General features: G+C 37.4%; 1 protein-coding gene across 3 annotated transcripts in view; it reads right to left on the reverse strand.

The window, feature by feature from the left end:
* Window positions 1–3574: 3574 nt before the first annotated feature.
* Window positions 3575–22099, reverse strand: part of HCRTR2 (hypocretin receptor 2) — a 34040-nt gene continuing 15515 nt past the window's right edge. For 2 of the 3 annotated variants that reach the window (XM_054196350.1, XM_054196351.1), the window contains 6 exons: window positions 21313–21556; window positions 13948–14063; window positions 8559–8779; window positions 7065–7186; window positions 5756–5956; window positions 3575–3804 (listed from right to left, as the gene is read on the reverse strand). In XM_054196350.1, coding sequence (XP_054052325.1) covers window positions 3611–3804; window positions 5756–5956; window positions 7065–7186; window positions 8559–8779; window positions 13948–14063; window positions 21313–21556 — 1098 coding nt within the window. In that variant the 3' untranslated portion in view covers window positions 3575–3610. Of the gene's footprint in view, window positions 3805–5729; window positions 5957–7064; window positions 7187–8558; window positions 8780–13947; window positions 14064–21306; window positions 21557–22099 lie in introns of those variants that run through there. The other variant, XM_054196352.1, reaches the window with a different exon arrangement.

Raw genomic sequence — 22099 nt, forward strand, 5'->3', positions numbered from 1 at the left:
TGAAAATAAATACAGCTGGATGGTATTTCGAATGCATCCAAAAATTTGGATCTTTCTGGAGTAAAAGGCCCTAGTACTGGCAAAAACCCCACCACTACTTTACACAGGTAGTCAACAGGTTTTTAAATGCCTGTGAAGTTTTTCTGATGAAATGGTCCCCGAAAACTTAACTCAGCTAAAGAAGAAAATATCTAGGTATTTCTCAAATTTTGTAAAAATGAAGAAATAAATATATATGAATATTTGCATCAAAATATTAAAAAATTTTTTTGAATGAAAAATCTTTTATTTCCAGATAACCAAATCTTTATATTGATAACCATATTTAACTAACCTGCAGCTTGATTACCATACTCTCTGGCAAGAATTAGTTAACACTTTCTACCTATCCTTAGAATTTCAAGTCTTAGATAAGCTCTGATTGTATCATTTGTGTCTGAAAAATATGCTATTTACTCAACAAAGATCTGGCCAGAGAAAAACCCATTCATTTGTCTACGAATGTCTCATATTTTATTTATATTCTCCACACAAAAAGTACTATTAAGTTAAAGTTATGCCTAAAAAAGAAATTCCTAGGAACAGTAGACTATTTTAATTTTGGAGATCTAAATGAAAATAAGAAGAACAAAGAGAACAGCAGAGACCTTTCCTCTTACAAAAGAGAAAATTAAGACCAGAACCTCCATGTCTAACATGACACAGGAGACCTGCAGGAGCCAAAAACTGCCAATGACCTTTAGTGCTGTTCTTATCTCAGATTAGGTAACACAATTTATCCCACTGGCATTAAGGTAGCAGCAAAAGGAAGACAATTTGTGTTGGCAGGTGGTATTTAACCCCCCTTTGGAAAGATGCTACTTATGTTTTTTCCATGAGCATCACTAACATTGCTATTTTAGTTCTTTATTAGCTGTCCTAAGTTAGAAATACTGTATTCTTTTCCTCCCCGTTCATCTCACAGGGATCTGGGCAATACACCAGACAAGGCATGATAATTTTACTGGTCTTCCGCAGTCACCTGGGACCTTTTATGTTTGAAAAGTACACATACTCCCCTTTTATATTGACAACGTTTTCTTAGGTAACCATTTACTTTCTACATTCTTGCTCTCTCTTCAAGGAAAAGCTAAAAATACATTTTCTGAAATGAAAGTATAGGTTTGCAAAATTTTGACATAATTGACATTTTTCAGTGATGGGTTGAGGCAGAATTTTATGGCACAACTAAATGGTTACTGATAATTATTTTGCAGCTAGATTACTATACTAGTTTTTATTTTTTTTACTTTTTATTTACTTAGAATTGTCTAGGCTGGAAGGGACCTTTAAATCATTGAGGCCAACCATTAACCTAACACTGCCAAAACCACCACTGAACCATGTCCCGAAGCATCACGTCTACCTGTCTTTTAAATACCTCCAGGGATGCTGACTCCACCACTTCCCTGGGCAGCCTGTTCCAATGCTTGATAACCCTTTCCGAGAAGAAATTTTTCCTAATATCCATCCTAAACCTCCTCTGGCAGAACTTGAGGCCATTTCCTCTTGTCCTATCGCCTGTTGCTTGGGAGAAGAAACCAACATCTACCTCTCTACAACCTCCTTTCAGGTAGTTGTAGAGACCGACAACGTCTCCCCTCAGCCTCCTTTTATCACGACACAAGAAAAAATTAGAAGACTTTTTGAATTCTGTTCTCCCATTTCTGCAATGTTTTAATTCATCAGCTGTTGGTCCAATCATTTCAAATGATATAGAAAAATTATCTCTTGTTCCACACAGTTTAAGAATGCTATATTTTCCGTGGTTGCAGAGCAAAAATAGCCTGCTAATGGCAAACGAATTGCAATAGCTATGAAATCAAATCCTGCTGTACTTTCCAAAATTATTTGAGTTTTCTTTTCTTAGAAGAGACACAGTAAAATAATTTCTTGAAATAACAATGACATAATAGCTATACTAAAAAATTAAGCTTACACATAGGAATATAGGAATTCCTATGATTTTATTTGATATTTAAACATTCTTTCCATTTAAGTATTTCTCTTTATTCTTTTTTAATAGAAAAAGAATATTCTCCTTTTTTTCTTTTAATAGAAAAAGTAAACTTTAATATACAAACAAATGCATTTTTTTTCTCTCACTTTACATCAGTGTAAACTAGGAGTAATTGCGACAATGTCAAGTAAAACAGCTGTTGGGGAAGGCTAAAGCATAAAGTGATTAAGCACTTTGCACTTCATTAAACTATAGCTGTCACGATAGACAGTACATTGTGTGATATTGGGTCAAAGTAAAACCTAGAAAACATATTTACATGACTTAATCAAGTAACACCTTGTCTATGTATAATTGGTATTTCAGAAATATTTGAATATGTGAGAATGCCTTCTTTCTATGTCAAATGCCTTTTCTTCCCTCCCATCTTACCCTTCCTTTTGAAAAATCTGAACTGAAATGCAAAAATAACACCACGGGGAGATTGTAGCTCAGGGTCTTGTAGATTAGCTTCTTTCTAACCAATAGGCCACATTCCCCTAGTAGACTAAGTCTCCAGTGATGCACCATCTTCATTCTTTAAGAAGAAAAGTTACAATGCATGGTAGGAAGCCCCAGGCCAGGGAGCTTGTCCCATAAACTGGAAGTGGATAAGTGAGTAATTGATCTACCGATCCAATGAGATATCCCTTCTATAATTTCTAGAGAGAAACATTTTAATTGTTGAAAAGTCAACATTTTCTTGGCATATAAATCTGTTAATTGTTTGTATTAAATGGCATCTGAGAGAGAAATCATGAAAGCAAGATAACCAATGTTTTCTATTTTAAAGATCCTCACAGATCTTCTGGAGCAACACTTGCAGACATTATGGACTAAAATGAGCTACCAAAGTTAAAATGTCCTGTCCTTCAGGGGTGCTGACACTTGTTATTCCTATTGGCCTGAGTAGGAATTTTGAGCTTATAGCACCTTTGAGCGTCACATAAGTTTTATTTAAGTAGTTACTTTTTAGGCACTCGAGTCTGAAGCAAAAAAATAATTGGCTATTTAGTGTAATCTTATGAAAACATATGTGACTTGCAGCACTCTGTGTTCACGTCTTAGAAGCATGTCTGTGCTTAGAAAAGTAACCCGGAATCTCCCCAAATCAATCTGAAGTGAAAGTTCCATAATGAATGTAGAATTTACTACAAGTGAATTAGCAGAAAAAGAAGCGAAAATGAATTCCAGAATATCACTAGTGCATAAGTAAACATTCCTTGTAAATAAGTCACTCATTTATAGAAACAAGATATAAATAAATGATGGTTGAGACTTCTTTCAAATACTTAGAATTCTTTATATGATACATTTTAGAACATTCCACAGCATCTAAAATATATAAAAATAAATATCTACAGTATTTACAAAGTATGATACAATCCAATCTTTAAAAAGACTTGTAAAGACATGTTCTTTAGCTCATACTGAGGTAAGTAGGTTTCTGTAAGACTGAGAAGATATAGAAGAGGCAGTTGTTTTGAAGGAATCCCTTTGTCCAGTTGTAGTCTGTAACACAGCTCAACGCATGTGCCATTCTCTAGTGGTCTTACATGTATTGAGCCAAAGTCATCCTTGCTGTAACTCCATCGAGGTAAGTTTAGTTATGCTAGGGATGAATTTGTCCCACTCTGCATTCTCTGTGTTGCCAGTGTCTTCTTCAGAAACCCTCACAGCTTCATCTAAGTTTGAAGTCATGTTCATCCCTGGTATGTGGCGATGCAGTTCCACTGATTTCAATGGGCTGAGTGTAGCTGGGATACCTGTAAGATAGAATAAGGATTTTAAGATGATTTTACCGTTTGTATCAGGTAGCTGACTGGCTCACCCTGTAATTGCCACTCTCTGAACACTATGCAGGTGACGATCTATTAACAAAATGGTCTGCCAGAAAAAAAATCCAAATTGCGCTTGCAAATTTTAAGTGAAGACTTCCTGGGGGAAGTCTAAGGGGATTTCTGATGCATAAATCTTGATTTACTTACTGTTAAACATTTTTAATATGATCTACTACTTATTTAATATGCATTATCTGGCAAATTGCCCTTTGGTTCCTTATCCAGATGCCACTGTGACCAGCAGAGCACTACAGCTTCCTGTGTACAAGTCAATCATAGAATCATAGAACGGTTTGGGTTGGAAGAGACCTTTAAAGATCATTTAGAGCAACCCCCTTGCCATGAGAGAAGGACAGGCAGGGAGAAGAGAATGATGACAAATAATTGATATAGAGTTGAACATCATCTACAGCCACACTGTCATCTGGGTCTCACGGCTGTAACCTTGCTTGTGCCATACATACAAGAATGGCAACGTTACTGGAGAAGATCAAGCTGAATTCAGGAAAAAACCCAACATTCCTTCTATAGTAAGTGAAAAGGACAGACTTCTTCAGAATTTATTTATTTCATTTTAGATATATATTTTAGGAACAGATTATCTGTCCTTGCAGTTAGCAGTTTCTCTGTTATCAATACATGGCTTATCTAGTCCTACCCTATAGTGTCTGAGATAGATAACTTCTAGACAACCAACGTTCACATCCCTAGGACAGGAGGAATGAATCCTGTACTTGCAGTCCCTTGCAAAGTCCTGCTGGGATATAACATACAATGTAATGAGAAATATCAAATAATAAATTATATGTCATTTTCCATCTATTCACAAAGCTAGGGAATTACACAATCATTTCAGTGTTTACCTAGAACTGGGAAAGCTTGAATAACTTCTGCCTTTCATTTCAGACTGTGTTTATTTATTTATGAACCTGTTTTGGAGAAAAATCAAGAGTGGCTTCCCAGCTTCTCCTGACTACACGCAGTAAATCACCCAAGAGCAAAAAGAACAGAAAATGCGAGGAAAGAAATTTCATCGGCCCAACTCACACCAGAATGCATGGTAAGTAGATAATTTGAAATAGTCAAGGACATTCACGTACCTAGAATCATAGAATCATTTAGGTTGGAAAAGACCCTTGGGATCATCGAGTCCAACCATCAACCCCACTCTACAAAGTTCTCCCCTACACCGTATCCCTTAACACCACATCTAAATGAGTCTTAAACACATTCAGGGATTGTGACTCCACCACCTCCCTGGGCAGCCTATTCCAGTGTCTAACCACTCTTTCTGTGAAGCATTTTTTCCTAATGTCTAGCCTAAACCTACCCTGCTGCAGCTTGAACCCATTCCCTCTTGTTCTATCACTAATTACCTGTGAGAAGAGACCAGCACCAACCTCTCAACAACTTCAATCTGTACACCCAATTTTGGTTATTATATTTGTTATAAAATAGACCACAACTTCAGAGAATTAGCTTTGAGTAGAATGTAGATGTTTATAAACACATTGCAACTCCAGGGAAAATTATTTTCATACTTTCAGGTACCTGTTCCTTAATTACTTAGGAGTCTAAAGGAAGCAGGGATCCAAAGAAAATATTTATATAAAATATACCTTACACCCTCCCCAACTGCAACCGAACTTTTGAAATAAATACTCGTTTCATCAATATATAACCAAAGTTGCAGCATATTCTATAAAATATTTCTTTTAAGTTACTTTTCTTACAGTCAGTTCTTAACTGTAAACCACCTTCTCTCATTGCATTGTGCTCAGATTCAAATATTGTTGTATGCACAATTGAATTTTACTTCCACAGCATCAAAAGACATAGGGACAAGTATACTACCAGTGGGTAACAGGAGCAGTACCATTTGCTGGAATTGTGTTTATGTTGGTCAATACAACATGTTCTGAAAGTTTTGAAACATTATCAAAATTGCTGATCTGGGTGGTCAAGGATTTCCGACTCTCTGTACTGGCACGACCTCTGGTGAGCCGTTCATCATGCTGACTGTGAATGCCAAAGATGCAACAAGAAAATGCTGCTTTAAATTCTTCTCTAAATTTCCCTGTCAACCACAAAAAAAAGACTAATGAAAAAAATTGCACTATAAACCATGTTTCAACAAACTTTATAGATTAGAAAAAAAGCATCTATCTAAAGCAAAATTAACCCGAAACACCCAGATGTTCTTCTAATGCAGAAGCAGGAAATCACAATTTCAACATCTTGGAGAAAGATAGAAAAAATATAACCTTTGTAAGAAGATATGTGAGGTATGGTATGAAACCTAAATTATTCTTGGCTAGACAGAATGGACAACATAGAATGATTTATGAAATCATGTCATGGATAGTCTATTGATTAATAACCTATCCAATAAAAATAAGTAGTTGACCAATTGTAGGCTTAAATGACTGAATCGTTACTTGACGTGTGAAATGAGAGGGCATGGGTAATTCGTATTTCATCTTGAATACATTTTAAAAGATTCAAAGTGTTCAACAGCCCATTAGTCCGCTTTTGGGGCTCTGAGTAAATTGTTCAAATCATCCTCACGCTACACACCACCAAAGAACTACAGCAGGGAAATGTATAGTGAGGATCAATAGACTTTTGCTTTCCCAAATTTAGCTGTCATACCACCAGTTTAGGTCCTGATTCTGCTGTTCACAACCAAATAAGACAAATACAAACTAAGACAGATCTGTACTAGGAATTGAACAGCATCCTGGCTGGTTCTTTGGCCTTGAACCTAGTTGGCACTGTCTGGTCATGTAAGTATTATTAAAGACTCACAGCCTCCAAAGCCCAATACCTACATATAAAATGCCAACTGGGGACAGCGCCTGACCTGTGCTACCTCCCAGACAGTATCCGGGGAGTGTTTAGGGGAATGGTAATGTTTCAGATCAAAGTCATGCCAGGGACGTCTCTACCAAATTAATGGTATGGACAAATGCAAGCATTTGGACTCGGGCCCTGGCACTCTTTAGTTTAGTTACAGGTAGATAGCCTGAAGGTAATGGGATACATCAGGCATCTTGTTCCAAGAAGAGGATCTAGCTCCCACTGGAGGAGCTGGGCTGATGTTAGACAGTCATTAATCTTATTTGCTATGGCTCATTACATTCAAACTATACATTAAACTTGAATTCTAGGTAACTGTAACTTACCACTGAGGAAGTTATAAATAATAGGATTGGCTGCACTGTTTGCATATACAAGCCAATGTGAGAATGTGAACCAGGCGTATACAGTTTCTCTGTCATCAGCATGATTAAACATTCCAAAAACCCTACGGAGAAAGAGAAGCAAACCTGAAAGATGGCAAAATTAGAAATCATATAAAAAGATTTAGCAACTTCCAGCCTAATTTTATCTCTGATGACCTATTTGCAGTATCACAGAAAAGCTGATTCAACAGTGCTTGCTTTCTTGGGCAAATAAAGTCTTCTCCCCATCCCTCATTCTCCTGTCTTGGTCGTTTAGCACAGCAGAGACCATCAGTACTTTACTTTGCAATGGTGCAGATGCATAACTTTTCTCTAAGTAACTGAAGTCAGCTGGCGTCAGATAAGACAAAAAAAGATGGGAAAAGCTGCTTTTGATCTATTCAAGACATTGAGGTTCCCAGCTCTAGGCTCACTCTTCAATAAACAGGGGGTTTGGAGTTAGAAAGGCACGGACCTGGCTGAAAACCTGAGGCCACAGTAGCAGCTTCTGTCCTCCAGAGAAATCTGCTTTGCCCAGATTCCTTACACCTAACTTGTGCCATTTAAATGAAAATCTAACTACAGGCCTACTCTGCTACTGTAGCTGAGGCAGCCTGTGTAGTTCCTCTGTGGTTCAGACCATAGGTGGCCTGAACTGCCTTCTGGAAATATTATTTTCTCTCCTCATTGCCTACCAAGGGACCTGAAGATGGAAAATACTTAAATTAGGCCTCAGCAAAGTGCCAGAATTGAGTGGGATGTATTTGAGCCTTCATATTCAACTTGAAAACATTCCTTACAACCTGACATGTTCCTCAAGCACCAATAAAAGTCTGTTTATTTTTTGAGGATATTCAAATCTTCTGTAATATGTCATTATTTATTGATTTTTCCAGAGGTCTCATGAGAAAAGACTGTATCAAAGCCTTAGCCTGTCAGGCATCATGTGAACAATTATGTCTCAAATGAAGAGGAGAGAAAAGGGTAGAAAAGCAAAACAGAGCTTCATAAGCAAACCAAAGGGTTAGCCTAAGGTCTCAAAATGGGGCTGGGGTTTGAACCCACCATTTCACAGTCCTGGGGAACAAGCCACAACACGACACTGTCCAACTAGCCTTCAGCTGCTGCTTTACGTAAATGCACTTCCATGGGTGCATCTACAGCAAACTGTAATCCTATGTAATTGTCAGGTTTTAATGAGGGGACAGGCTAGATAATTTTCATGAGGAAGAGCTTGCTAATAAGGGTTCTACAATCTGGCCTTCATTTTCAGTACGAAGGATAGATTAGATATATTTTTTCTTGCAACCTTATTCTTATTTTCCATTTCTTTATCACAAAATAAGTAAGCTTATCCTTCAAAAGTATTTGCCAGAATAAGAGGAATCTCGTAACAGAGGATCGTTTTTAGACAGAAAGCTTTATCAAGTGTTTATGTTTTGGGATAAACTTTACCTTTTCAAGACATTGAGGATGCTAATTGGTAGATAGCAAAGTGCAAAAACCAGGAGGACGACCATTAGCATACGTGCTGTTTTCCTTCTTGCACGAATCTGTTTTATTTCAGCTGCCACAGCACTAATCTTTGACTTTGTTGATTGTCCCAGCCCTCGGGGCTGTGCTGAGGACTGCAGAGGCTTCCAGTTTTTCTGAACAACAGAAGAAGTTCCTGGGATCTAAAATAGACAAAATAAGGGGTACTTTGAAAAACTAGCACTGTGGGTAGCTATAACAAGAAAAATAGACATGTTGACATACACAATGTAAGCTTGCAAGGAGAAGAAGGTTTTTTTATTAAATTAATTGATGTAGCAGCAAGAAACAAACCCGATTTCAGGCACACTTGAAGCACTGCATAAAAATTTGTCTTTTATCCAAATATATCAACCGATGTATTACAATTGTCTTTACTTCCCATATATCTTGCCTTGCTTGTCTCTTCAGACTATCACGCTTACCAACCCTACTACTGCAATAGTAGTTTTTCACTATAAAAGTTCTACATTAGATGTTTTATTGCATGGCAGAGTAGTTTATCCCATTCATATGCTGCTAATTTAAGATACTAAAGAGCTTTTCAGCATTGGAAAACAAGGATTTAAAGCCTACATACTTTTAAATGCCATAAATCTTCCAAATATGCAATCTAGATGACAATAAAGCAGCTAAAGAAATCACAGCTGAAGTGTGGATCTCCCTGCAAAGCTCTTCAAAACTGAATCACACCTTGATGAATGGAGGGGAATCAGGGAAGAGTGCCAAGACAAAGGAAGAGTTAGGTTAGGCAAAGACACTTTGCAATAGATAGATGTAGCACCATGCTATTAAAAAAAAACAATCTCGGTTTTCGTTTTCTGTGCCCTCACATAAGCCAAGCCAAATAAAGCAATTTTGCTTCAGTTCTTCAAAATTATTTCCTGCCTGCAGACAAAAGTGAAAGACTACGGATAGAACGGACTTTCTCAGAGAACTCCATTACAATGACATTTATAATATTTTCAGTGTTATACATCGTGAAAACCTTTCGGGTAGAATTATAGTTTTATTCATGCATAGTGCAATTGTCTGCAGGGTGACTAGTCTCATGAGTGCAAAATAAATCATGATTAAAAGTATCTGCAAAATTCAGATTGTCTATTGTAACATTTTAAAAATTAGGGCTTACCCACACAAACTGAGAAGAAGAGAATGAAATTTTGGATATTGATTTCAGAAAAAAGTAAGATAAAATGGAAACACTTGTTCTAAAATAAAAGCATGCACATGCAGAATTGTTCTAGAATAGCTATTATGTATTTTTTTATGAATAGCTTTCTTGCACAGAGAAGCCCTTAGTTTAGTATTTATGTGCACCATCAAACCTGATTTACAACTATTGGAACATTTTGGCAAAGTTGTGTTGTAATGAACAGGAAATCAACGAAGCAAAACAGGGGATATGTTATAACATTTATTTTTTTACTCACGTCTCTATGGACATGAAGCAAAAAAACCAACCCAACCCTTGCATTTACTTCTACTGAGGATTCCAGCTCATTCAGCTGAAATCGGCAGTATCAGTTTCATACCTGGATGCACCTGTCCTATTGCAAGGGCTTTACCTGACTTAGCTGTGGGGTGTAGCACTGCAATGTGTCTTTGCCATTCACTACTGAGATAATGCACTATCTAAGATTCTGACTTTGGTTTATTTGGTGTACTTTCATGTTCTGTTCTCCTAACTTTGAAATAGAAGCTTTTCCTTCCTTTTCGGTCGTCCTGAGTTACCATATTTGTAGCAAGAACTGATCAGAAAACGGAGATGGAAGCAGAGAAACTCGGCCAAACCTCTCGCTCCTGATCGTGCCAAAGATTCACTTGAAGAATTCTTTGACCAGGTTTCTTGGTAGCTAGATGTAACTCAGAGGAAGAGAAACACTGCCTGGGCTCGAAATTTGAATGGCTACTCTACAGAAATGTTAGACATGACTGGTTTTGTACATGGTTTGTACCCGTCCGTGCAGGTAGAAGAGTCTTTTCTGGTATTTAAGCAGTCTTTAATAGTAAGAGATGATAAAAGGTAGGGACTGTATACAATGTACAGTCTCACTGTACTGTATATTAAATTGTTAAATCTTCAGAAGTTTGTATTGAGAAACTTTCTACAGAGCCCTGTTTTCCTCAGTCTCTACCTGGCATACACATGGGTTTGGCTACTGTTACACCAATAAGTACAGCAAAAATTTTATCAGAAAAAAAAAAAAGAAGAGCTATATACCCACAGAGGCGTTGCTGAACCAGTACCATCTAAGGAGCATAACACTTCAGAAGTGTGGGTGTATATACAGAAACATTTACAAATATACGTAAGCACACATGTGTATCGTGTATGGACAAGTACACACATGCCAGCATAATGCACATTTTTGCTTTTCAGTAACAAATCTGTTGTAGAGATAATTGTGGAGAATTTGTGTAACTCCAATAATAATTCACTAAAAGCCCACTAACTGTGTCCAAAGAGGTACTACACGTTGCATAGTTGTTTTCTTACGCGCTTTTCTTCTATGCCCTCAAATTATTATCAAGGGGTTTATAACCAGAGAAAATATCTCCAAATATAATAATAACTTGCAAAGATTGGAAGGGTGTATTTCAGCTGCCAAAATAAAAATGGATAGTGTTCCTAGTTACTAATATGAGTAGCTTTTAGTGTCAATGCATTTGGATGTCAGTAAATCTGAGCATATAGTATGGAACTTCATAATACAAATTACGTACCAACACTTTAATCATAAATCCATTCAGTCCTATTTATTTGTTCAGAAGTTACTTTTAATCTACTTAAAATCCACAAGAGAACATAGCCTTCTTAGTCACTGTTTCCTTGCTAATAATTAAAATTAATTACTCAAAATCCTTGGTATTTGTGGCATGATTGTTCTTGTCGTTACAAAGATGAATCACTAATTCAAAGATTGCAAAGCTTATATTCAAAGATCTACTTGAAAGACACAATCAGTAATTTTAAGAGCTATCACACAAAGTATGGTAAGGATAGCTTGTAAATCTGTCTTACCTGTAGTGATCTGAAAACTTGCACGTACAACACGCTCCATTTTAAAAAAGAACCTTTAGAAAAAGTGTAAGGCATAGAAAGCATCTACTGTTTGCCGTGTTTTTTCTATCACGTACATCTGGAAGTCCCATTGTACCTTGCAATAGGATCACTATATTAAACTGAAGTTCTGGTAAACAGCATGATTTCTTAATCAAAACTATTACCGAATAATACAGTTAAGAACACTGCATTAATTTGCTCTACATGACTGATTATGGCACACCTGCTGCACTTAGAAAAATGCATGATGTCTGCAGCCAAGTCACAGTTGATAATAGATGTGCAGTGGTTTTAATTTCACTTTGTGCAGCCTCTTATACATAGTACTATCATCTATGCTAGGAAGAGACATCTGTGATTTCACATCATTGATAGCACTAAGCCTGTAGCAGTACTGCCTTTTTGCCACTGAAAAAAAAAGGATCATCCTAACCTCATCAGCATGCAAGATGTACAGGGAGAAGAAACACTGTGGAGAAGAAACAGGCCAGCTAATACAATTCAGGGAAAAAAACCCAACAAAACAGTTAGTTTCCAGTCATTCGACTTCTGCTCTGAATTTGAACAAGTGTTTTCAAGCTACGTACAGATTAAGAACAATTTTTTTGCATTAACTTAATTAATGGACAGTTTGAGAGATTAGGTAGATTGTAAAGAAAGTACAGAAGAGAAGGTTAAGAAGGAATATGATGATAAGGTCATTGGGTGCTACAGGACAGATAACTATTCAGCAATACAGAGTGTCTTAGAGCTATGTTAGACTGAACTTAATTTCAAAACTAATTGAGCAAAGCCTTTGTGCTGGTGAAGAGTCCCCTCAAATTCTAAAGATTAAATTTTGCCTTCAAACTATTTTGTTATTTAATCTTATAAATGTAAGAAATTAAAAGCAAAAATAATAATTTAAAGATAAACGGCAAGACAAACAGTAACTCTGGTTTAACCTAATATGATTAGACATTTAGAATAATTGGTATTATGATGGATGGATGATAACAAAATGCCTTACAGCAGGTTTTTTTTTCTATATTTTAACAAGAGATTAAGTTTTGTCAGTGTAAGATTTGATTTTTACGTTGAACATATATATATGTTCAGAAATCTAAAGTCTACTTGTGATTTCTCTGATGGATCAATTTGAACTGCATGGAAAATGCTCCTGATGTGGCAGATATTATGCCCTGGCCAGCACAGCCTCAAATTTGGATGGTATCAAACACAATGTGGAGAGAGAAATGATTCATGCCCATGTCTTGATGTAAATGTCAGCCATTGTGAGAGCCATTGAGAGGACAGGAGAGGGAAAATCTTGCATTATGTCTTCAACAGGATGAGTTTATTTTCCTTCACAGAATGAGAGGGCAGGGGGTGGCAGGGAACTACAGCCACAGATAAATTCTAGACAAGGCAGAAGACAACAGAGGGAACCACAGACTGATGTATGACAGATTACAGCTCACATCCAGAATATGATTCTCAAGCTGACACCACTCCAAATTGTTGGAGGGGGAAAAAATGTTCCTGAAAGAATTCACATCATTTTTGCCACTTCAGTTCAAGTGTTCTTTGTCTTCTTGCTTGCTTGTGTTTTTTTTTATTTTTAGTATTTTTCTTTTCTTTTTGAAGCTTGAAAATAGATGTTCACGTTAGAAATTGTGGCAATTATTTGCCGATAATTCACATCAAATGTTGCTGATAACAGCCAGCTTCACATCAGGCAATTCCAGTCTCAGAGTTCTGATAGCTGGACTTTCTAGTCTAACTTTTGTTCAGATTGGACCTGCTATGAACCTCAGACTTTGTAAAATGAAAAATAAAAATAAAAAATTGTACAGACTACTAAAAAACCGAGACAGTCAATCCTAACTCTTAACTGCTACAGGAGGTTTTAGCACTAGAAACCAGGTCACCTACGGTGTTTTGGTAAGCACTTCAGATTCAATGGGAGAGATCTTTCTTCTGCCGATAATCAATCTTTCTGTTGCCTTTTCCTCTCTCTCTCTCAAAGCCCTTCATAGACATGAGCGAGAAGGGGGTTGCATTCAGCCTGACTGCCTTCATTTTTTACTGCATCTCTGTGCCTATCCGAGGTGGCTGTAAGCCAGCAGTGCCACTGAACCTGTGACTGGATGCAGAGATCCAAGTCTCAGGTGACAACAGGGAGCACCTAGAGAAGAAGGCTGTACGTAGGAATCTGCGCGCAGTCACAACAGCAAGCAAATAGAGCTAGTCTAAGCGACTCACCTGGCGGCACCAGAGCTTTCGAAATATTTGCAAATAGGCCAACACCATAAGACACAGTGGTGCCATGTATGTCACCAGAAAAAAGCACGTGTGGTACATTTTGGGGTAAACTTCAGCTGGAAAGAGAATTCAAATAGGAAAAGTGCATTTAAATATACATACATTTCAAAATCACTTTAAGCCAAATTATTTATATAGATACGCATGTGTTTTTCAAACATAATAGGTTATAATGGAAGAGTTATCCAATAATATCATGATCAGGAGGGATTCTTTGATCACCTGTATATACATTCTGTTTCTATTATAAACATGCTTTTACTTCAAACATCTTTTATCTCATATCACATTTTTGCTTTCATATCACACTATTGCTTTAGGTACAAAGTCTTAAGAAGTTTTTCTTTTATTAAATCAGTGAAAGGTAGGAAACTTCACTATCTAACAATAGCGAACCAATTATTCATCCTACTTCATCTTTGATGTATTTAACAGGTTGTTTAACTGTCTTTAGTTTTAATTCTGCAAAGGCTACTATCTGTCCCTGAGTAAATTGCACAGTCTCTCACTGATAATCAAAGAATGTAGACTACAGCCCACAGGATGCTAATGGGAGAAGACAGCATTTCTCAAATAACTTTTTGGTGGTAGAATAAATGTGTCTTACAGGTATACTCAGTGATTTATTATTATGATTACAGTAAAAAAAACAGGATTAATTCAGTCAAGTTCTCTGAACTTAGGAAATTTCCAAGGTTGTTTTTGATTTAGCTCTAACAACGAGTTTGCTACTATTGTGTTCTAGTTTCCTGTGTATCTCTTTTCAAAAGACAATTTATGAATGTTATTTGCTTAGAGACAACTGTCTTACAAGTGTTGTGAGTGTACTGTGTTTTTAAGAATGTGGTGTCATAAACTGAGTTGTTAGATTATAGCACCATGTGCAGTGAGTGCCTTGAAAACTTGCTTTCACTTCTGTAACATCAAATGTAGTTTAGTAATACCAAATGTTGATATCAATTACAGCTTAACATTTACGGATGGCCTCATAAAAGGAATGAACATTACGTAGAGTGACGATATGTAGCAGAAGAGAAACTGTGCACTACATGAGCAGTTAGATTGCACGTTAATCCTAAACATTGCATTTTGGGTTAAAGAAGGAATTTTTACATTAATTTCCCGAATTTTCCAGGGTTTCAGGATGATGAGATCTGCAACTATAATTCTGTATTTAGCTTTAATTAAAAGAAGAAAGAAAAAAAAGAGTTGCATGAGATCAAAACTTCAGTGAGTCAAACTTACTTTCTGCCTCTTAAAGTGACTGAGATTGCGGAGCCTATCAAACAAGAGGTCCCTTTGCATCCAGGAGGATCCCCTGGGGTTTGATTAGACAAGGATAGACAGGCTTGGCCCATAACTCTCACAGCAGGGAGGAGCACACCATCATCTTAACTCCAGGCTCGCCCTCTAACCCAGACTCCTGTAATGTCACACTCAGTGTTGGGCCTCAAAGAGCCAGACGGTTCACCAGTCAGAAAAACTTCAATATCAGTGAAACAGAAACTTCCTATAGCAAAATCTAGCCCAGGATCACTGCTAGCAAAGGTAATAGAGACATTGCCATTGATATTTGACAGCTTTGATGGAACAGACTTCAAAAAATTTAGATGAGCAGCATCTGACTCCTTACTTGCTCTAAGATCCTGTAGCAAATTAATTTACCAACTCTTAATTAGCAGCTGTAGCTACTAGCTCTTGTCAGTGTCCCTGGGGGAGGCGGATCATTTGGGGCAAGTTTTTTTATAAATGCTGATAATCTGGGTTTGTATATTTACTGATGATCTCAGAATCGGTTTTGCATTTCAGAAAACGCAGCCTCACAGTGGTCCTGTCAGACAGGGAAATACCGACATGCATGACTCACAGGTGGAGAGATTAAGGAGAAACCGGAGTAATGCGACTTACTGGGATCACAGGAGGTCAGAGCAGAAAGTACATTCTTTCTGCTCAGAAGGAGGTGCCACCTGCCTCATCAACGCTCTGCAGGCAGCCAGGCCCCTTTCAGGTAGAAAGACAGTACATATTTAAAAGGCCATCTGGAGTTTATGGCTTCCAATTTAGCATTCCAAGTAAAGTGAAACATTAAATGAGCCTAGCTATCTACAAAGAACTGACGGACCAGGTTGGAGGAAGATCCTAACACTTGCCTTTGAAGTTTAGCCACCTGGAAACTGCCAGCTGCTAAACATCAAAGGAAACCTGTCCCTCCTCCACCCAGGGCAAAGCCCTTTGTAGAACTTCTTGCTAAGAAGCACGACTCTGTTTAGCTTCTCAAGCTAAAGAAAAGCTTTAAAGCTGTTTGACAATCACGGCAGCAAGAAGGAAGAAGGGCTGGTTTGGGACATTGTTCATTTATCAAGCGGGTGAGTTCCAGGCTCCTTGAATGAGAACATCAATCAGTTTATGGTCCTGGTGATATATCAGCTGCCTGCCTAGGACTGCTGCGCCTCTCACTGCCAAGCAGAAGAGAAGAAAAATGTCTTTGCCTTCCATGGTCACTTAATGGGCTTTGGGATAGGGGGAGATAGCTGGAGTAATCGTCTCTTTAAGAATAAATTAATCATTCTCACGCCACTGGCCACTGTTTCACTGAAAAGAGGGAAAGGGACAGGTGGTCACGGGGATTGGACAGGGGTGGGATCAGTGTTCCTACTCAGTGCCAGTCATACAGTACAATTGCTCCACCTCATAAAATATCAGTATGCTAAAACAAGCCTTCTTCTGCCTGCTGCATGAAACAAGTGTTAAACTTTTCTAAAGCTTCCTTCTCTGCACTGTGTTCCAGTCCCAGACTGCTGCTCAATGAAGCAAGGAGGTAGAAGATTGAAACTACAGCTTCTGAATTTTTGCCAGAATTTTACTGTATTTGTGTAAATACATATATACATGCATGTATACATACACATATGTATACGAACTGAAGACAGCCCAGACTCAAAAAGTTTTGATATGTTTAGCAAATGAAATACTCCCTGAAGCCATCGGTGCATAATGAAATTGGTAGTCTTGAGAGCTTCCCGAAGAAAAAGGAAAAACAAGAAGACTATCAAGTCTGTTGAGTATCAGTAGAGAGTTCCTAGGTTCCCTGGTCTCAGGAAGATACCTATGAGGTTTTGGAGTTACCAATATGAAGAAGCAATGCAGGTGAAAGAGTATACTTTTAGAATACAGCTTAATACACAGGGATGTTAGGAAGCGGGTGTCCATAGCAGAGAAAATTCAACCACACAACACAGACCTTTCCAAACTGTGTTACTATGTCAGAGTACTTGCAGTTAGCTAATACTAAAATTACGTTTTCAAACCTGACATATTATGCTTGAGTTCTCAATTCACGATGACACCAAGCATAATTTTAGTATTAGCAATATTCTGACTGCTTTCTGCATCAAAATGTCCCACAATTTTTTCCTTAAATTCTGAACACTTTGATAAACAGGATGTATAAACCATCATGTAATAATGCAATTTCCAGCTATTTGTTTTCCAGAATTAAGACAATATGTTTTTGTACTATTTTATGAGTAGTCTAAGAGGAAATGGAACACAAAGTCCTCCCTTTGTTTTCATTCAACCATGTAGTTTTGGGAAAGGATTATCTCCATATTCTTTTTATCATTTGCAAAGGGGTTGGCTAATGCACTTTGGCTAACACTCTTTTTGCAAACAGCTCTAAGAGAATGTATTTAGCTGACTTGGACACATGGTGAACTCATTTTAACATATATTTCTTTTATTTTGGCACTTTATCATCAAATTCAGCACATAGCAATTACAGACTATTATAGAACTCTGGCCAACACTGGCTCCTTAAGTGAGTCTGCATAGGTCACATGTTGGATCCTTCTGCATTCCCAAATAAAATATTGTTATTAGACAGTACTCGAAATGAAAAACCCTTAGCCTAGAATTGGCAATGAATTTTATATTCAGGAATGCCAGAAGCAATTAAAAAGAAATTGAGCCCTGTTTTAGGCTGAACTATTGCTCCATTTGCAGTCACTGGCAGCTCTCCAACAGCATGCTTGAAATCTTATTAGTCAGGGTGGCCACTGTTTGTTCACCATTAAGGAGCCCAAGTGTTACAGTGTTGATCAGACTTGCATGGATTTCATCAGCTGGACCTAAGTCTGGGGAGGGTACAGTGCCGTCTCCCGCTTTGGCATCTCTGATACTTCCCTGGACACGGCTTCCCATTAGTCTTCCATATCACCTCATGTTTCAGTGACCCCGAATTCCCAGAATTAGAATTGACTTCCAAAATACTTTGGAAAGTGTCATTAAGCACCCCCTTTTTGCAGTCCCAACCTTGACAATTCACAGTTTAATATCCTTGGGGCATACAGCGTATGTGATGCTCTGCAAAGATTTCATAAGACATACCATAATTTTAGATAGCATAAATTATATGTGGTTCTAAACAAAGCAGTAAACACCCAAATATAATCCCTTTCCTCTAAACTGGCTCCTATAGGATTTGCTCAGGGTGTCTTGAGTGTGTGCAGTATCTACATCTCCACTTCATCCTTGCAAATATAGCTTATTTGTAGGAACATGAATTTCTTTCTCCTTCAACCTCCTCCTGGTTAGCTTTCTTTGACCCTCAATATTCCCATAATCAAAAAAGGCAAAACAAAATCCAACAAAAATGCAACTATTTTCTTTGAAAATATTAGCTCTTTATTCCTTCTTTTGGCCTTAAGGCTCACCAGTCTTTTCAAACTGCTGCCCTGTTATCCATGGTCTTCTGTTTGGGGGCCTTTGTGATTTCAAACCCTGTTTTTCAGAAGAAAAACTGCATTTTCTATGCCTTGGCGCAACTCATTGTCCTTAGACATTTTCAATTGAATAGAAATTACTCGTAGCTAATGACACTTTATTTTCCATAGTCTGAAAGGCATGTTAAAGTATATACATTATATTTTATCCTCATTGATAATATATGGTTAACTCTACATTTACTAAGTAATTCCATGATTTGAGCAACCTACTTCTAACTTAACGCTTACAAAGCTTCTTCTCTCAAGTTAATATAAGCTGTTATTAGAAAGCAGAGAGGATTATTTTTTATGGATAACTGAAATGCACAAGCAGAATAACTAGCAATGATAGTGCATTATCATTAGAAGAATACTTCTTTAAAAAGACAACAGGATAAAAATAGGATTGTTATCTTTCAGTGGAATGAAAAGCTTCCCATTTCAGAAAACTTTAATGTATTTTTAATGTAAAAATATTTTCATTTCATTCTCAATATAAATAAAAAAAGCCCAGCAACCAAAATAATTTTGGATTGTTTGCACTTCATTTCTGAAGCCGCACACGGAAAGAATTTAATTCTAAGCATAAGTACTTGCTTTTTTTTCTACCCCTTTCTACCTCTCCAAACATCCAAGTGAAGGCTCACAGCACAACCCGAAGATCAACAGATTTCATTTTGGACAAATACACTCCATAGGAGTGGAGTCTTGCAAACACGTGGGAGGTTGTTTTTTTTTTTCTTTGGTATAATGGGTGCTTCGGCTCAGGCATATCTGAGGGCTGCAACTACTTCAGCACAGCACTGAATGACAGACACTCTTCAAAATAGTTCCAAGGCCACTGTGGATTCTGTAGTTCAAAAGCAACACTTTTCTGTTGGGAATCAACAAGTGGCCAATGCAGATCTGGAAATTTTGAGATTGCGTTCCCTGATGAAATGCTCTCCTGACTCCCCAATTCATTAACTACATCGTTTTCATTTCCTAGGTTGATTAAAAGAATCTTTGCTGCAGATCTGACCTTGAAGTGATGAAGGCATGGATAATTAGTTCTGCAGCCAAAATGAGTGGACAGAAATTGTACTTGGAGTGAATGCGGTGAAAGAAAATAGTCACACAAAAATTTTGTATCTCCCAGACTCCAGCAGCAGGCCAGGAGATAGAAAATTGTTCACAGATGAAGAAAGAACACTAGAACTAAAGAGCTAATGTGTTCTCTCCAGTGAAACAGCAAGTACAATACTCATAGCTTAACGGAGCCTTACTCTAACCTACAAACTTTCAGCAAATCTTTGTCTGCAATGAGTGCCAGTTGATGACCGTCTCTGTCCCGTTGCCTTGTCCCAGAGGACTAACTGGGATGAAGGAGATAAAGAACAGGGAATCTGATAGCCAATGTCTTCTCATTAATCCCCCAGTGGCCCTGCAGAGGCCGTTAGCAGGCAAGGGACTTCCAAATAGCACATGGAAGAGCCCTCAGCAGTTCAAGCTAACTAATTTATCATGATAATTAAGTACAGGTGATCCAGTTGTATTTTATCTTAATTGTTCACAGAACTGGAATCTTCTACAGAGGGAGCTCTGGGACAGAATCTGATTATGTTTTAGTCTGACTCCAGGCTATTAAACAGGCACCTTTTAGTTATGTGTTTTGGCAAACTTGGCTTTATTTTCCTGTGTGTGAATAATGGGATTACTGATGGTCATTATATCCAGTGTCAGAGTCACAGCATGTAACTCACACGCTCTATTAGCGTTGGAGTTATGCCAAAGCCCACCAGAGTTGAGCCTTAACCATTCGGGTGGGCGGCTAACACCACTAGCTGTGAACGGAGACAAAATACTAGTAGTTACTCCCTGGCAACCCTTACGGCTTCTTACAGCTGAATTCAAATACAGAACAAGTTAGATTCAAAGTTAATCCGGAAAGGCAGGATTACGCTCCTTGGATAGAATAATTTCTAACTGATTATGTTTAAAAAATTATTTAAATGGTCTTATCCATGATAAATTTAAAATTGTGGGCTAACTTGCTACCCTGTATTGATGATATCTCTATAAATTCTGTAATGACATGCAATTTGCATCGAAGTCCCAGGAGATATCTGTAAAGACTAGTCAACTTTCTGCCATTAGCAAAAGCAATACATCAGGTAAACAGAAATTCTGTTCTTGTGCAGTTATTTCTTAAGGCTAAATACTGAAGTCTTTGAAAACCTGCAATGTCTATCGATCACAGGATTATATAAGCATAAGCATTTGAGGGTGGGAACATTTCTACCCTCTGGGAAACATTAACACGGTCAAGACACAAGCCAGCCTCATTCATTTAAACTTGGTTTCAGATGTACTTTAAGTCTTAGCAATATAAAAGAAAAGGTGACTTCACAGTATTTGAAAAACGGTAGTTCTAGGAAAGCTTATATAATTAAGAACATTTTGTGATACATTTATACAACTCGACTGCATATTAATATGTCCTGATATTTTTATTACATAACAGCAGTATGAATTCAGTCTTTATGGTCAATGACACACTCACCTCCCCAGCGCTCATCACACACTGTGAACAAGGTGGTTTTATTGGCTAATCCTGGGAACACGCTGCTGCACTCCATAACAATAGCCTGAGGAATCATTATGATGCAGGACACAATCCAGATAATTACAATGCTGTTCCTTGCTCGCTTCGCTGTGCTTTTAAACATCAAAGGGTGACAAATTGCATACCATCGATCCAAAGCAATGCAGCTAAGTGTTAGTACAGACACAGAGACTGAAACTGTCTAAAGAAAAGGAAATATTATGTAAATATAATTTTTTCAGACCTTTAAAAATTATTTATTGTAAATTTTTTTTCCAGACTTCTAAAAATTCTTTCTATTTTCAACACAATTAGCTCTCTATCTGCAATAAATAAATAGAAATTATTCCCAGGAAAAGGCTCCTTTTTAAATCACTTCTTACAGAATTACAACAGATATCCTCATCTGCTAGAGTCCCCCTAGAATCAACAGGATGATTCACAGATTAGGGTGCTACCCAAACTCATTAGGTGTAGCAGGGTCAGAGTCTGAAAAAGCAAATTTATGGGACTTAGAATTTGCAAAACTTTATCTGAAGAATTACTTTAAAAGCATTAGACAACTAATTAGACAACTTCTTTTTTTTTTTGGTAGAATATTTTTGTTTGTTTGTTTGTTTGTTTTCTATGCTATATTTGGACACCAGTACCATCATTTTGCCCTTTCAGTTTTCACAGGAACAATGGAAATTCAGGGTCTCATAAAAAAACCCAGCCAATCAGCTTAAGGCAGATGAAGTCATTT

This window comes from Rissa tridactyla, chromosome 3 (assembly GCF_028500815.1).
Source record: "Rissa tridactyla isolate bRisTri1 chromosome 3, bRisTri1.patW.cur.20221130, whole genome shotgun sequence".
Taxonomy (NCBI): domain Eukaryota; kingdom Metazoa; phylum Chordata; class Aves; order Charadriiformes; family Laridae; genus Rissa; species Rissa tridactyla.